The sequence below is a fragment of the Euprymna scolopes genome, chromosome 6 (genome assembly GCF_053919585.1).
Source record: "Euprymna scolopes isolate OS-2025 chromosome 6, ASM5391958v1, whole genome shotgun sequence".
Lineage (NCBI taxonomy): Eukaryota > Metazoa > Mollusca > Cephalopoda > Sepiida > Sepiolidae > Euprymna > Euprymna scolopes.
Genome location: NC_136487.1, coordinates 22985740 through 23000103, shown reverse-complemented (window position 1 = coordinate 23000103; position 14364 = coordinate 22985740). Strand labels below are relative to the sequence as shown.

The 14364-nt window shown below is 35.8% G+C and overlaps 1 protein-coding gene across 8 annotated transcripts in view; it reads left to right on the top strand.

Annotated features, from left to right (window-relative positions):
- The window catches only part of LOC145277569 (uncharacterized), a 449159-nt gene that overhangs the window by 386122 nt on the left and 48673 nt on the right, over positions 1–14364 (top strand). For all 8 annotated transcript variants that reach the window (XR_013868159.1, XM_080129058.1, XM_080129054.1 and 5 more), the window contains 3 exons: positions 7567–7748; positions 9749–9962; positions 13230–13346. Coding sequence is in view for 7 of the 8 variants with exons in the window: in XM_080129058.1 (XP_079985184.1) it covers positions 7567–7748; positions 9749–9962; positions 13230–13346 (513 nt within the window). In the remaining variant the exon portion in view is untranslated. The remainder of the gene's footprint in view (positions 1–7566; positions 7749–9748; positions 9963–13229; positions 13347–14364) is intronic.

Sequence of the window (14364 nt, the reverse complement as noted above, 5' to 3'; positions counted from 1 at the left end):
ATATTTTAAAGTATTTTTTTTTTATACCCATATCAAGTTCTAACATTTAAAAAAAAAAAAAAAAAAACGTTAATAAAGGGAAGTACAGTCTTTACAGACGAGCACCAAACACGCACTAGTGCACATTTATCATTAGTGAGCGATCAAGAAATGCAAATCAATTCGTCTTTTTAGTTATTTGTTTTGTTTTTTTTTGTTTACATAGGTGCGCTCTCTTCACTCTTTCTTCATTGCTTTTTCATGTGTATGGTTGTTGGTGTGTGTGTTGTTTAGTAGCTGAAGATCAGCTGTTTAACTTTGGCGAATAAAACTCGTGTATGGAAATACAGAGACTTTTTGGAAGTTTCAAAGGTTTTATTTAGGAAAAGAAAGGTGGTTCACAAGGGTAAAGACTAAAATTAATTCCTTACTTAATTTTCTTACTTATCCTTAAAAACGATTGATAAAGTCTTGAGGAAATATTCACTTAGATTACTGTATTGTCAACATGTCTGGTCTGCCTCTTCCATGACTCAAATTGCATGAAATTTCTTATCATCAACACTTGCTTCTAACATATTTTATCTACATCGTTAACCCATGATCCCTTTTGCCTCACTCATGCTAGGTGCACAGGGTCCATTTCTGTTTGCCACCAGGTTGTCGTGATATGTACTTAATGTAACTGTTGGCAAAATTAATACTAGTTAACATAATCTCTCTCTCTCACACACACACACACACATATATATATATATATATATATATATATATATATAGACTCACATAAAAATAGTATACGAAAGTATAGATTTATGCGTAAACTTTAAGTATTTACTTCAAAAGTGCTCAATACATAGGTAGAGCTAGTTAGTACTTTATGAAATATATATGGCGATTAAGCTACACTGAATATTCCGCGTTTCATCCACTGTAAGACTCCTCAGGCTTATGCGCAATTTCTGTGGTTGTTTATCGTTATTATATGCTCCTCTTCTATTGAGATTTTAGTTAGCCAATCAGCTTTCTAGTATCCACCGCGCCCTTCCTATCAGCCAATGGGCATGCATTTTATCGGACAAAGGATCTGTTTAAAATTAGGTTCGTGTGTGTTTTTTTTTTTTATTGTTTATATATAAATATATATGTGTACATACATATATGCACATATATATATATATATATACATACATATGTGTGATCGTTTATGTATATTCAAGATATATATCTATATATATCTAAAAAAAATTAAACTTTTTTACAAGTACATAATTTTTTACCAATCCGTCAGTCTTCATCAGTGTAGTGAAATTGATAAGCATACACAGGGAAAAAGGGGAAGAAGAGAAAGGAGATATAGCCAATGAGAAGGTGCCATGTCAGTTTTAAACATATATACATATAAGTACGCACACACACACATGTGCACACTACATATACACATATAAAAGAAAAAATTAAATAGTAAATACAAATGAAGAAATGCGCCTTTAACTGTGCTATATTGTGCTATAATTCCAATGATATTATTTATTCCGAGAGAGAACAAAAATTCAAAGGATATAAGACATTATGAGGAGAGACGCTGCGAATTCATTTGTAAATCAATGGCTATTTCTTGTTCAAAAAAAGAACAAAAATGTTGTTTCAAATTCAAATGTTTTAAGATGGAAACGAAAACCTCCTTTTTATTTATTTATATATTAATATGTACATACACATACGTATACAAACAAATACTCACATATATATATGTACATATACATACATACATATACTAACAAATACACATACACAAGTCTGCATAAGCTAATGTAGGGAAAGAGAAAGGGACGGGAAAAGAGGTATAGGTGTGCAAGAAATACATATATATATATATATATATATATATACATATACAGTAATATGAAGAAAATTAACACTTACAGAATGTGTTTTGAAAAAACAGGCCCACATATACACATATATACATATACGCATACAGATGTGTACATACATATTCATGTACATATACACATACTCGTATAAATACGTACATATATGCGTACATAATACATACACATATATGACCTTAAACTATATCCAGTGGTGAGGCCCCAGCTTGTAGGCTTTGGGGAGTGTGGAGCCACCCTTTTAATTGCCATTGCTCCCAGGTCCACTCTGACCTGGAGTGGTAGTATCTGTTAGGTTCCCAACTATGGGTTAAATAGAAACTGACTTGAAAACAACAAATATATTCTATTAAAAAAATCTTTCTTCAAAATCTTTGGATTTGGCATTAAATAACCTGAAAGGGGTTGATATGCCGTAAAACAAAAACAACCAACCACCTATACACATACATAGACCAATGTGTGCAACAATATAAAGAAGAAAAAAATTTAGGGAAAATGTGAAGGTTTCGAAAAGAGTTAGCAAGAGAGGAAAATCCAGGTTGTCCTCGATGGTCGTACATCTAAACAATATGATATAAATGCGGGGGTGCCCCAGGGTTCTATCCTTGGACCTCTATTGTTCCTGATATTCATAAATGACCTCCCCGACAACATTGCCTCTGAGATGGGTAAATATGCTGATGACACTACACTCTATGGCAGGCACGACAGGAAGACGAATGAACACATTTCTAAAGAAATGGCAGAAACACTAGAGAAAGACCTCCAATCTGTAGTGGAATGGGGACAAAAGTGGTTGGTCGCGTTCAATGCTGCCAAGACTAAACTAGTTTCATTCAATAATTACAAGAAACCCTCTCTACCACCCATAGCAATGGCCAACGACTCTTTATCTGAGAGTGCATCTTTCAAACTCCTTGGCCTAACGTTCACAGGAAACATGAGTTGGAATAATTACATTGAAGGCATTGCCAGGGCCGCTGCAAGAAAGGTGGGCTCTCTCTACCGTGCTAGAAAACTACTAACACCCGAAAGTATCCTGTACCTCTATAGGGCCACCATTCGCCCATGTATGGAGTATTGCTGCCACATCTGGGCTGGTGCATCTGCTACTAGTCTCTCGCTCCTTGACAAGGTTCAAAAGAGAGTCTCGCAAACCTGATAGGCCCTGAACTGGCATCTAAGCTTCAGCCTCTGTCCCATCGACGAAATGTTGCATCCCTCTGCCTTTTCTACAAGTATTTTAGTGGTGAATGCTCTGACGAACTGCAATCACTTGTGCCCCCACGACGTGTGCACCCTCGACAAACCCGACAGGCTGCTAAATCCCACCCCCACACTGTAGAGATCCCTAGATGTAAAAGATCTTTTTACTCCAATAGTTTCTTCCCCAGAACCGCTAGACTCTGGAATTCCATCCCAGGTCCCTGCTTCCCCAACAGTACTGACGTGCAGAAGTTCAAGTGTAACGTAAACCGACACCTTGCTGCCCAAATCCCTACATAGTACCCCAGTAGTTGTTGCCCCTGATAGTAGCCCCCTACACCAAAGTGGCAATTTGCCTTGTTTGGGGTGAAAATGTAATAAAAAAAAAAATTTACCCCATCCCACTGTGTATTTCAGTCTTAAGGAAAATGTTTATGGAAAATCTTTGCTGTTATAGAAATTGTCATTGAGTAGTCCCAGGTTTTTGTTAAGGCCTGATGTGTGCATATTGAGTTTTAGAATTAGTTTTTTTTTTTTTTTTTTTTTTTTTTTTTTTTTTTTTTTTTTTTCATATTTTCGTCTCTGATGTTGTGTAATAAAATTGGATGCTATGAGGATGTATCTGATGTTGTTTATTGTGTGGTTAGATAAATTATAGTGGATAGCTACTGGATGCTGTGTAGATTTGTCTCTAATCGTATGTTTGTGGAATTCCAGGCCTGTTTCCCCCACGTAATTGCCTTTTGTGCATTCGGTGCAGTATAACAGATATATTACATTTGAGCTATTGCAGTTGAGAGGGGAGAGTTTGAGATGGATATTGATGCCTGGAGGGGTGAATGTGCTGTTGGTGTTAATATGTGTACATATTAGACATCTGGACCTGTTGCAAGGTTTGTTTCCTTGAGATGTAAGGGTGCGGTTAATCCGAGTGGATGTGAGTAAAGAATGTAAATTGGGGAGCTGTCGTTTGGCACAAATGGGTGGGTGGGGGGATATTGTGTTGAGTGTGGGGTCCTGTTGTAATTGTTTGAACATCTGTTTCATGGGGTTGTATAAATATTTGGTTTTATTATTAAAGTGAAATACCATAGTTATTCATGTGGATGTTTTCTTGTTTTTGTATGTTAGTAGGTTGTGTCTGCTAATGTGTGATGCTCTGTTGATGGCTTCTTTTAATATTTTGAATGGATAGTTTCTGCAAAGAAAGTGGTTGATTAAAATGCCTACCTGTGTGTCATAATCGGATGGGTCTGTGCATATCCTTTTAATGCGCAGGCATTGACTATACGATTGACAGTAAACTATATATATATATATATATATATATATATAGTAGCTTCCATCAAACTTGACATACTATGGATACTTACTCTAAGGGTGCCTGCACATAGAATTTATGTGATAATAGTTGCGCAATCTCCAACCACACCTTTCCTGAGTCGGCATTGTTGAATACCAGTGATAAGTAGAGGTTTAGGACGGCTGGAAACAATGCACATACAGTGCCTAGAATTCCCAAATGGTCACCCATCTTGAACTAGCCAATCTTAACGTTGTTCAACTTAAGTGATCTGACGAGAACCGGTGTGTTAACGCGATTATGCCACGTGTGTGTGTGTGTGTGTATATATATATATATATATATATATATATATATATATATATATAGATATATAGATATATCGTTAGAATTCAAAAGATTGGACAGTTAAAGGCGCGTTTCTCATTTTTATTTACTGTTTAATTTTTCATTTATATATGTATATGTACTGTGTGCATGTGTGTATGTGCGTACTTATATGTGTATATATTTAAAACTGACGTGGCACCTTCTCATTGGCTATACCTCCTTCTCCTCCTTTTCCATTCCCCTTTTCCCCGTGCATGCTCATACTTTCACTACACCAATGAAGACTGAAGGATCGGTCGAAAATTATGTACTTGTAAAAAAAGTTTTTTAATTTTGTTTCATATTATTTTGTATTCCTGCACGTCACCAATTGAAAACGAATAAAGAAAAGTTATAAGCTTTTATACTTTTTGTATTCCTTTTTATACATTTCCATTCATTCATATATATATATATATATATATATACACACACACACATGACAGCTAAATAGGCATCATACACAAAATACTTTATATACTTAAATGGATAAAAAAGGATAAAGACCTGGCCATAATTTCTAAAAGTTATATGCCAGCACATTAGACTGAATTACAGAATAAGCTTCATCCACAATGTTGCATTCTTTTGCTTGCTTAACAAGTATTTTAATGGAATGTGCGCCAACAAATGTGCTGCATTGATGCTCCCATGATATATATATTCCTAATCAACCTGTCAGCATGATCCCTGTAGTACTCAGATGTTAAGACACTTTCTACTCTAATAGCCTCTTTCCTTGAGTTATTAGTCTTTAAAATTTGAAATAAACTAAAGTAAAAAAAAAAAAAACTTACCAAGCCATTTAATGGATTTGGTGATTGAGATCGTATATTCATTAAGTTTATCCTTTGTTCTTCGTTTTATTTACTGTATACATGCAGACACTAATTATACTGTTGTTCTTTGAACTTAAGCTGCCAAACCTGTCATTGGTTTTAGTCAGTTTTCTTTTCTGCCTTAATAAAATCAGTTGATTTTGTATTTATAAAATCAGTTCCAAATTAAAATGTAAAAAATGTTCTTTTGTTTTAACCAACAATCACGAGGTTGTCTCCTCAGCAACCAACAAGGCTAACATGCTTGCCAGTCGGTTTGCCTCAAACTCCACACTGGACCCTTCCAACCACCCCCTACCTGACTTTCCTATGCGGACAGATGCCACGCTAGACGATCTGAAAATCACCCCTGCTCAGGTGCATGCTATCATAAAAAATCTTGACACTTAAAAAGCATGTGGACCCGATCTCATCCCAGCTGTGCTATTAAAAAAGTGCTCAGCCGAAGTAGCTCCAGTTCTCTCCAAACTCTGCAACAAATGCCTTAATGAAGCTTGCTTTCCGGGCTGTTGGAAAACTGCTTCTGTTGTACCAGTATTCAAGAATTCTGGCGAAAGGACTGACCCATCAAATTATCGCCCCATTAGACTCCTCTCACTTTTTGCCAAAATATTTGAGACCATAATTAACCATGCTCTAGTCCATCACCTTACAGATGCTAAACTTCTGACTGACAAACAATATGGATTTAGACAAGCCCGTTCCACAGCGGGCATCCTCACTGTAATCTCTGAACGTATATACCATTCACTGGACAAAGCGGGGGAGGGCAGAGCGGTAGCTCTAGATATATCTAAGGCTTTTCACAGTGTATGGCATGAGGGTCTCCTCAGGAAAATTAGATCATGCGGTATCACTGGTAGAATGCTTTAACATAATTAAATCCTTCTTAGATAAGAGAAAAATCCAGGTTGTCCTCGACGGTCGCACATCTAAACAATATGATATAAATGCGGGGTTGCCCCAGGGATGACACTACACTCTATGGCAGGCACGACAGGAAGACGAATGAACACATTTCTAAAGAAATGGCAGAAACACTAGAGGAAGACCTCCAATCTGTGGTGGAATGGGGACAAAAGTGGTTGGTCGCGTTCAATGCTGCCAAGACTAAACTAGTTTCATTCAATAATTACAAGAAACCCTCTCTACCACGTATAGCAATGGCCAACGACTCTTTATCTGAGAGTGCATCTTTCAAACTCCTTGGCCTAACGTTCACAGGAAACATGAGTTGGAATAATTACATTGAAGGCATTGCCAGGGCCGCTGCAAGAAAGGTGGGCTCTCTCTACCGTGCTAGAAAACTACTAACACCCGAAAGTATCCTGTACCTTTATAAGGCCACCATTCGCCCATGTATGGAGTATTGCTGTCACATCTGGGCTGGTGCATCTGCTACTAGTCTCTCGCTCCTTGACAAGATTCAAAAGAGAGTCACAAGCCTGATAGGCCCTGAACTGGCATCTAAGCTTCAGCCTCTGTCCAATTGACGAAATGTTGCATCCCTCTGCCTTTTCTACAAGTATTTTAGTGGTGAATGCTCTGACGAACTGCAATCACTTGTGCCCCCACGACGTGAGCACCCTCGACAAACCCGACAGGCTGTTAAATCCCACCCCCACACTGTAGAGATCCCTAGATGTAAAAGATCTTTTTACTCCAATAGTTTCTTCCCCAGAACCGCTAGACTCTGAAATTCCATTCCAGGTCCCTGCTTCCCCAACAGTACTGACGTGCAGAAGTTCAAGTGTAACGTAAACCGACATCTTGCTGCCCAAATCCCTACATAGTACCCCAGTAGTTGTTACCCTTGATAGTAGCCCCCTACACCAAAGTGACAATTTGCCTTGTTTGGGGTGAAAATGTAATAAAAAAATTTTTTTAAAAAACCATTAAATTTTATTAAATGTAAAAAGAAATTCTATTCAGCATAACAGTGCTTGAATTCTTCTTTCTTTTTCTTTTTTTTTAGTATTTAAAAAATTGCAATGCTGTATGGGTGGTTTCCAGTATCCATCGAGCTATTGATGACAGAACTGCCAAAGACATTCTAGGAGAGAGTTTCCGTCGACAACTGATGATGGATGGTCAGTATGGAAGCATTGCTTTCATTTGCACCAAATCAGACATTTTGACCACATCAGAAATCATTAGGTAAGTATTAGAAAATTTTATCATTCTGTCAGTTTTGAATTGTACGTTTAAAAATGAACCTTTACTTGTTCTGTATTTCAATATGAAAATGGAGGAGTAATGTAAGGTTCTATAGGAATCCTCAGCATTCGTCAGGATTCAATGACTTTTGCACCCAGTCCATAATACCATATTATCCTTCTTTTTTTTTTCTTAATAATTTTCCAGTTAAAAAAAATAAAGTGCTTTTTTTTTTCTTTTCTTTTTTTTTAATGATGCCAATTACAAACTCAGATCCTACAATAATGGTGTACCTTCTTTGATCAACATGAAATATACTTATCCAAATACCCCATGTAATATAATTTCAGATTATATAGAAATATGTGACTATCAAATCCTCTAGGAGAAATTTGTAAACAGATAAATCTGCAACAATTAACAATGCGGACATGGAAAAAAAAATTCAAAATCTGTTTATTTCAATATTCAACAATTAGGTTACATTTTGGGAGTGGGAAGTAGTTAAAATTTCACTTGATATATTTCAGATTTTCGTCATCTCATTTGCCTAATAAACTCTAACGATATATAAAGACTTTTAGGTGCTTCATTAATTTTGTTAAAATTTAAATGATTTTTATTTTTTAAATTTTATAATTTTTTTTTTTTAAATGTCAAAACACTAAAATATCTTCCTTACTTGCACTTAATTTTAGGTTATTTAAATAACTTTAATTTTTGAGATTTGTTTCAGTCGTCGTTCTAATTATTGCATCATTCTGTAAAAACATTTATGATATCATTCCGTAGACTGATATATGTTGCGGTTTCTAATGATAAAATTTATAGAAAATTGCTTATATTGGATTCATTTACATACTATGTAAAGTGTTGACCATGAAAGAATTAGTTCACAGTGAACTAAATTAATTGTAGATAATAATAAAAAAGATTTTTTTGTTTTATTTTACTTCAGTCAAAGTTCTCAGAAATACATTTTCCTTGGACTAACACTTGATCTCTGTATAAGAGAGCTATTCAACTATTCCATTAAAGTTCTTTTACCATTTAAACACTGAGTGAAGAAGTTAAGACTATAATTTTCTCTCCACAATGGATCATTTAAATATGTTATAGTATACCTTTCTAGTCATCTCTTGGTATTACTGGATCCCAGAAAAAGAATTCATGTAGTCTGGTGGAGTATCCAACTTAACGCTGTTACTTAAGGTAACATCACTTGGAGAAGGTGCATCATTCCTTGTAAAAGCCAGTATGGGTTAACCATACCAAGGAGATCTAATTTGGCCAGTGAATACTATGTTATTTTGAATATTTAGTCAGGGTTTACTTGTAGAGAAAATTACTCTTATGTCAGATTTTTATGACAAACCCTGTTACAGAAATATTTTAGACACTAGAGGACAGTGTCTAGTAGGCATTCTCCTGCTTTTTTAACATATAATTTTGTGAGATTTTAAAAGTTGGACTCAAATAGCAATCAAGCTGAAATCTCAATCTTTGATTCTGAATAACCAATTTTGATTTGTTATTGTTGTACCATGTTATTGGTAATATAATAGTGTACTTTGCTACAGTTTATTTAATTTTTTTTTTTTTTTAATTATGTAGTTCTTCCTGGATAACTGGTAATATGGAGACATTTTTTTACTCGTGACTAAAAAAGCTAAGATCAGCTAGGGGAATAACTTATTTTTTATCATAGAATATAGAATTGTCTTTTTACAAATTACATTTTAATTTTTTCTGTACGAGTTTGTAATGTGAAAACCAATAAAACTGAAATTCTTAAATGATTTCACAACATCCTGAAAAGAATGAATCAAGTTTTTTTAGCTTTTTTTTTTTTTTTTTTTTTTTTTTTTCAAATTTGATTAATTCAAAAAAAAAAAACTACAGTTTTATAGAATGTGATGTTAAAAAGGTAAAGTGTCAATCTTTGTTCATTTTTTTTAATTTTTTTTTTTTTCAACTTTTTTTTTAATTTAATTTTCTAGGAGTTTAGAGCTTGAAGAATCGTTTGAAGCAGAAGAAGAGGCTATTGCTGATTTGGAAGCTGAAAAAAAGAAGCTGATTCAGAGCAAAGCTAAATTAATGGCAGAAATGAAAACATTAAGGCTTGACCTGAAAGCAACCAGAGCTGATCATAAAGAACTAGTGGAAGCTATCACAGAGATTCAGTCACTCATGGAAGAAACAGAAGGAAGTGAAGTACGTTTTTTGTTTTGTTCTAAAAATACTTGTTACTCTTAAAACAAGGTTATGAAATTTATAGGATGTTCATATTTTTGTACTAAATGTTATTTATATAAATTTATATAAATGAGGAAAAGTAATATGAAAGCTTTCTTGGAATGTAGCAAAAATCGTTTTTATAGAGATGTTAAGATAAGGGAAGTGGATTGCTAAAAGAAGGAACTTGGCATCGGTCACTAAACGTGTGTATGTGTGTGTGTGTGTGTATGTATGTATATATATATATATATATATATATATATATAATGGCTGACCCTCGAACAAGACAGATGATGAGTGGGGGGGGGGGGTCTGTCATGATTTCGCTATTGCCTATGACCTCACCCAGATTGTTCACGAACCCGCCCATGTGCCCGATACTTCCGGTCAGTACGCTAGCCTTCTAGACCTTTTTCTCACAATTTCCCCTGAGCTATGTTTATGTTCCGTTCTGTCTCCTCTGGGATCTTCCGACCACTCTGTTGTATCAGGTAAGATAAAAACGAAATGCAATAAGTCTTAATACGTACCTCTCCACTGTACTGTATATCAATACTCTATGGCTGACTGGGATAGCTTCCGTACATTTATATCTGATCTACCCCTACATTCCATGTTTAAACAGGATGTGTCCTCCATAGTATTAGACCTGACCGAATGGCTAATTGTAGGCATAGACAGATTCATTCCATCCAAAAAATTCCAACAAAAACCTAACAGCCAGCCATGGTTCTCCCCAGAATGTGCTGCTGCCATCGCGCACAGAAATCACTTTTTCCATATTGTTGTGTCGTGGAACAACAGTGAGAATAAGAACAATCAAGTCGAGGTTCGGTTAAGGAACAAGTGTATTAACAGTAATGTACAAAGCTAGGAAAGCGTGTAAATTCTTCTGTTCAAGGAAGGCCGGTATAACACATAGCTACCAAAGTAATAGATGTACTGAGACTAAAGCTGCTTTCAGGACTACCAGCAACCACTGTAAAAGAGTAACAAAAAATGCAAGAGAGCTATATGCTCAGTCCATTAAATCCAAAGTGGCTGAGCAGCGGCTGGATTCCTACCAGTTTTGGCAAATAGCAAACAGGATCCTGAACAGAAGCATGCGTTCTATCCCAACCATCATCAATGGGCCTGAGGTTATCTCGTCAGCATCAGACAAGGCCAAACTATTTGCCAAGAACTTTGCAGCTAATTCTACCTTATGTGACGAAGGCCATCAACTCCCCGTATTTCCTCCTATAACAGACAATACGCTACGCAACATACAAATATCTGTGCATGAGGTCGCCAAGCTAATCAAGAACCTTGATTCCAGTAAAGCAACTGGCCCTGATGGCATTCCAATTATAGTGGTGAAAAAGCTTCAACCAGAACTTGCCCCCATACTTACAAAACTGTTTAAGCATTGGAGAAGTGCTTTCCAACACCCTGGAAAACCTCATCAGTATGCCCTGTATTTAAGAATTCAGGTCTCCCTCTCACTACAGACCAATAAGTCTCCTGTGTGTCATGAGTAAGTTGCTGGAATCCATATTAAATAAAGAAGTAGTTAACCACCTCAGCAGAAATAACCTTCTTAGTGACATGCAATATGGTTTCCGTTCTGCTAGATCTACAGCAGATGTGCTAACGGTTTTATCTCATAGGATTAGTGAATCTCTTGACAAAGGCTTCCTCTCTAGGGCAATTGCTCTTGACATATCAAAAGCCTTCGATAAGGTATGACATAAAGGCCTACTTCACAAGATTTCCAACTACGGTATAACTGGAAATGTTTTCTCAATCATTAAATCATTTCTCTCTGATAGGCTCATAAGAGTAGTGGTTGATGGGCAGAAATCGAAGGCCCTCAGTATTAATGCTGGAGTCCCTCAAGGGTCCATCCTGGGCCCAACTCTCTTCTTGATATATATCAATGATCTTCCAAAACACATACTTAAATCATTCGTTGACATCTATGCTGATGACACGACCATCTACGGCAACACATCAAAGGCCTTAAATGACAAAGTTCTCTCTGATTCTCTCTCCTCTGATCTCGAGCGCTTGGTAGAGTGGGGGAAGAGGTGACTGGTTACTTTTAATGTATCTAAAGCCAAACTCCTATCTTTACATCATCAATGCTCTGATCCCCATCTGGCATCAATTGAAATGGGTAGCTCTCGTCTAGGGGAAGCCCCATGTTTTGATAAGCTTCTGGGCTTAACCTTTACTCCTGACCTGAAATGGAACACGTACATCAAGTCTGTTGCCAAGGTCGCTGGATAAATGGTAGGATCCTTCTACCGCTCCAGAAGATGTCTCACTACTGATGCAATTCTCTATCTGTATAAAAGCCAAGTACGTCCAAGGATGGAGTACTGCTGCCACATCTGGGCAGGAGAGACGTTGCGAACCTGTCTTTGTTTTATCGTTACTTCCATGGCAAATGCTCGTCTGAGCTTCAATCCCTGGTTTCCCCTCGCTAATCTTTCACGAAAAACACCCGTCTAGCTGAAACCACTGTCAATAATTTTCCCCACTCTTTATCCGTGCCAAAACCAAAACGTAGATTCCATGAACAAAACTTCTTTCTTAGAAGTGCACACCTGTGAACTCCGTTCTGTTTGCCTGTTTCCCACCTGACTACAACCTGGATGTCTTAAAGTCCAACATAAACAAATTCCTGATGAACCGCAACCTTTAGTAAGACACTTTATTAAATCTCAACACTAACGTACTGTACACGCAATAACCCTTATCCCCAAGTGGCTTCCGGGCCTTGATAAGTGGTGACCACCTTGTAAAAAAAATAAATAAAACACACACACACACACGCACATTTAGTGACCATATTTATAGCCCATGCTCTAAAAAAACATTTCTGTGAAAAAAAGGCCATGTGTTTATAATTAATAGAAATAAATATATATATATATATATATATATATGTAATGGTCTTGTCATAAAATACAACGTATCTCATTTCAGTAAATAAAAGTGTTATATAAATCTACAAAAAATGAATGTATTTATATTAAAATTATTCATGCTAAGATCTTTCTACTAACCTACTTTCTAATAACCTGCACTAGTTTTGTTTGTAACAATGGTAGTACGCACATTTAATTTGTTAATAATAAAAAATTAAAGTTTTTGCTATGATTTGAATGTGATATTTGGTTACAAAGCTGCAATTAAAACTTGTTTTCTTTTTTTTTTCATGTAAATTTTTATGCGGAAACTTTTTACTCGTTTCAGAACGAAGATGAACTGAATGAGTTGAAAGCAGAAACAAAAGAAAAAGTTCAAGTGATGGAAGAGAAGAAAAAAGAATTAGCAACAAAGAGAAAAGAAGCTGAGAAATTTACAGGAAAGGTAAATCATTCATTGCAGTAAATGAAAGATTGCGCGGACGCAACCAGATGGCAGAAAACAATGTTTCTGAATTTTTTCGATGAATTCTTCAGACTGCTTTTTCATCTTAAGTGTTACTTTCACAAAGTTTCTGTCGATGTAACCTTCTTCAGGTGTATCTTGTTGAACTCTGGAATCTTTCTGTCAATCCCTGAAATCTACACAGACCTATGGCATAGTGGATAAAGTATTTGGTAAAATTTAATTGTAAAGTTATACTCTTCTGGAGGTTGTAAGGTTCAATCCTCAGTGTGGGCGACACTCAAAATACAATTGCGAATTACTTAGGATTTCTACCCAGTCATGACTGATGGAAGAAGAGCATGCGGCCCTCATGCATTAAATAAAAAAATAACGTTCAGATTTATGAGAAAGATTGTGAAGTTTGACAAGATACACCTGAAGAGGTTTGGGTGTTACACTGAATGAAACATTGAAAATAATACTCAAGATGAGAACAAAGAGAAAACAGCTGAGTCTCTCATATTAACATGTAAACAGACAACACAACAGGTAGTCGCATCTAGTGTGTATAAAGTGATTGTAGTACTGATGTAGCAGTTGTAGAGATATTTATCTTCTTTCATTTTGTTGCTGAAACAATAGAAGCAATTAAAAAGAACAACAAATAACTCCATTATCTGATCTGAGGTTTATTTATTTTTTACAACAAGTACATCTAGCTGAATTGCTTTTTTTCAGTTAATCCTTCGGTGTGTTGGAATAAAAACTGACAGTTACCTTCACGTTAAACACAATCTCACTTCTCAACTGCATACTTCCTCTCACAACATGTAGTGTACTTCAGTGTAACCTTTAACAAACTGAGGGAAAATTCTTTTTTCCTACTTATTCTAACTTTGTGGGAAAATTTCTGTTTTTAACACTTTTTGTTACACACCCAAGATTCAATGATTTTTTATTTTTTTTTTACATTTATACTTATTGCATTTTCAATCTTCTATCAATCTTCTGTAAT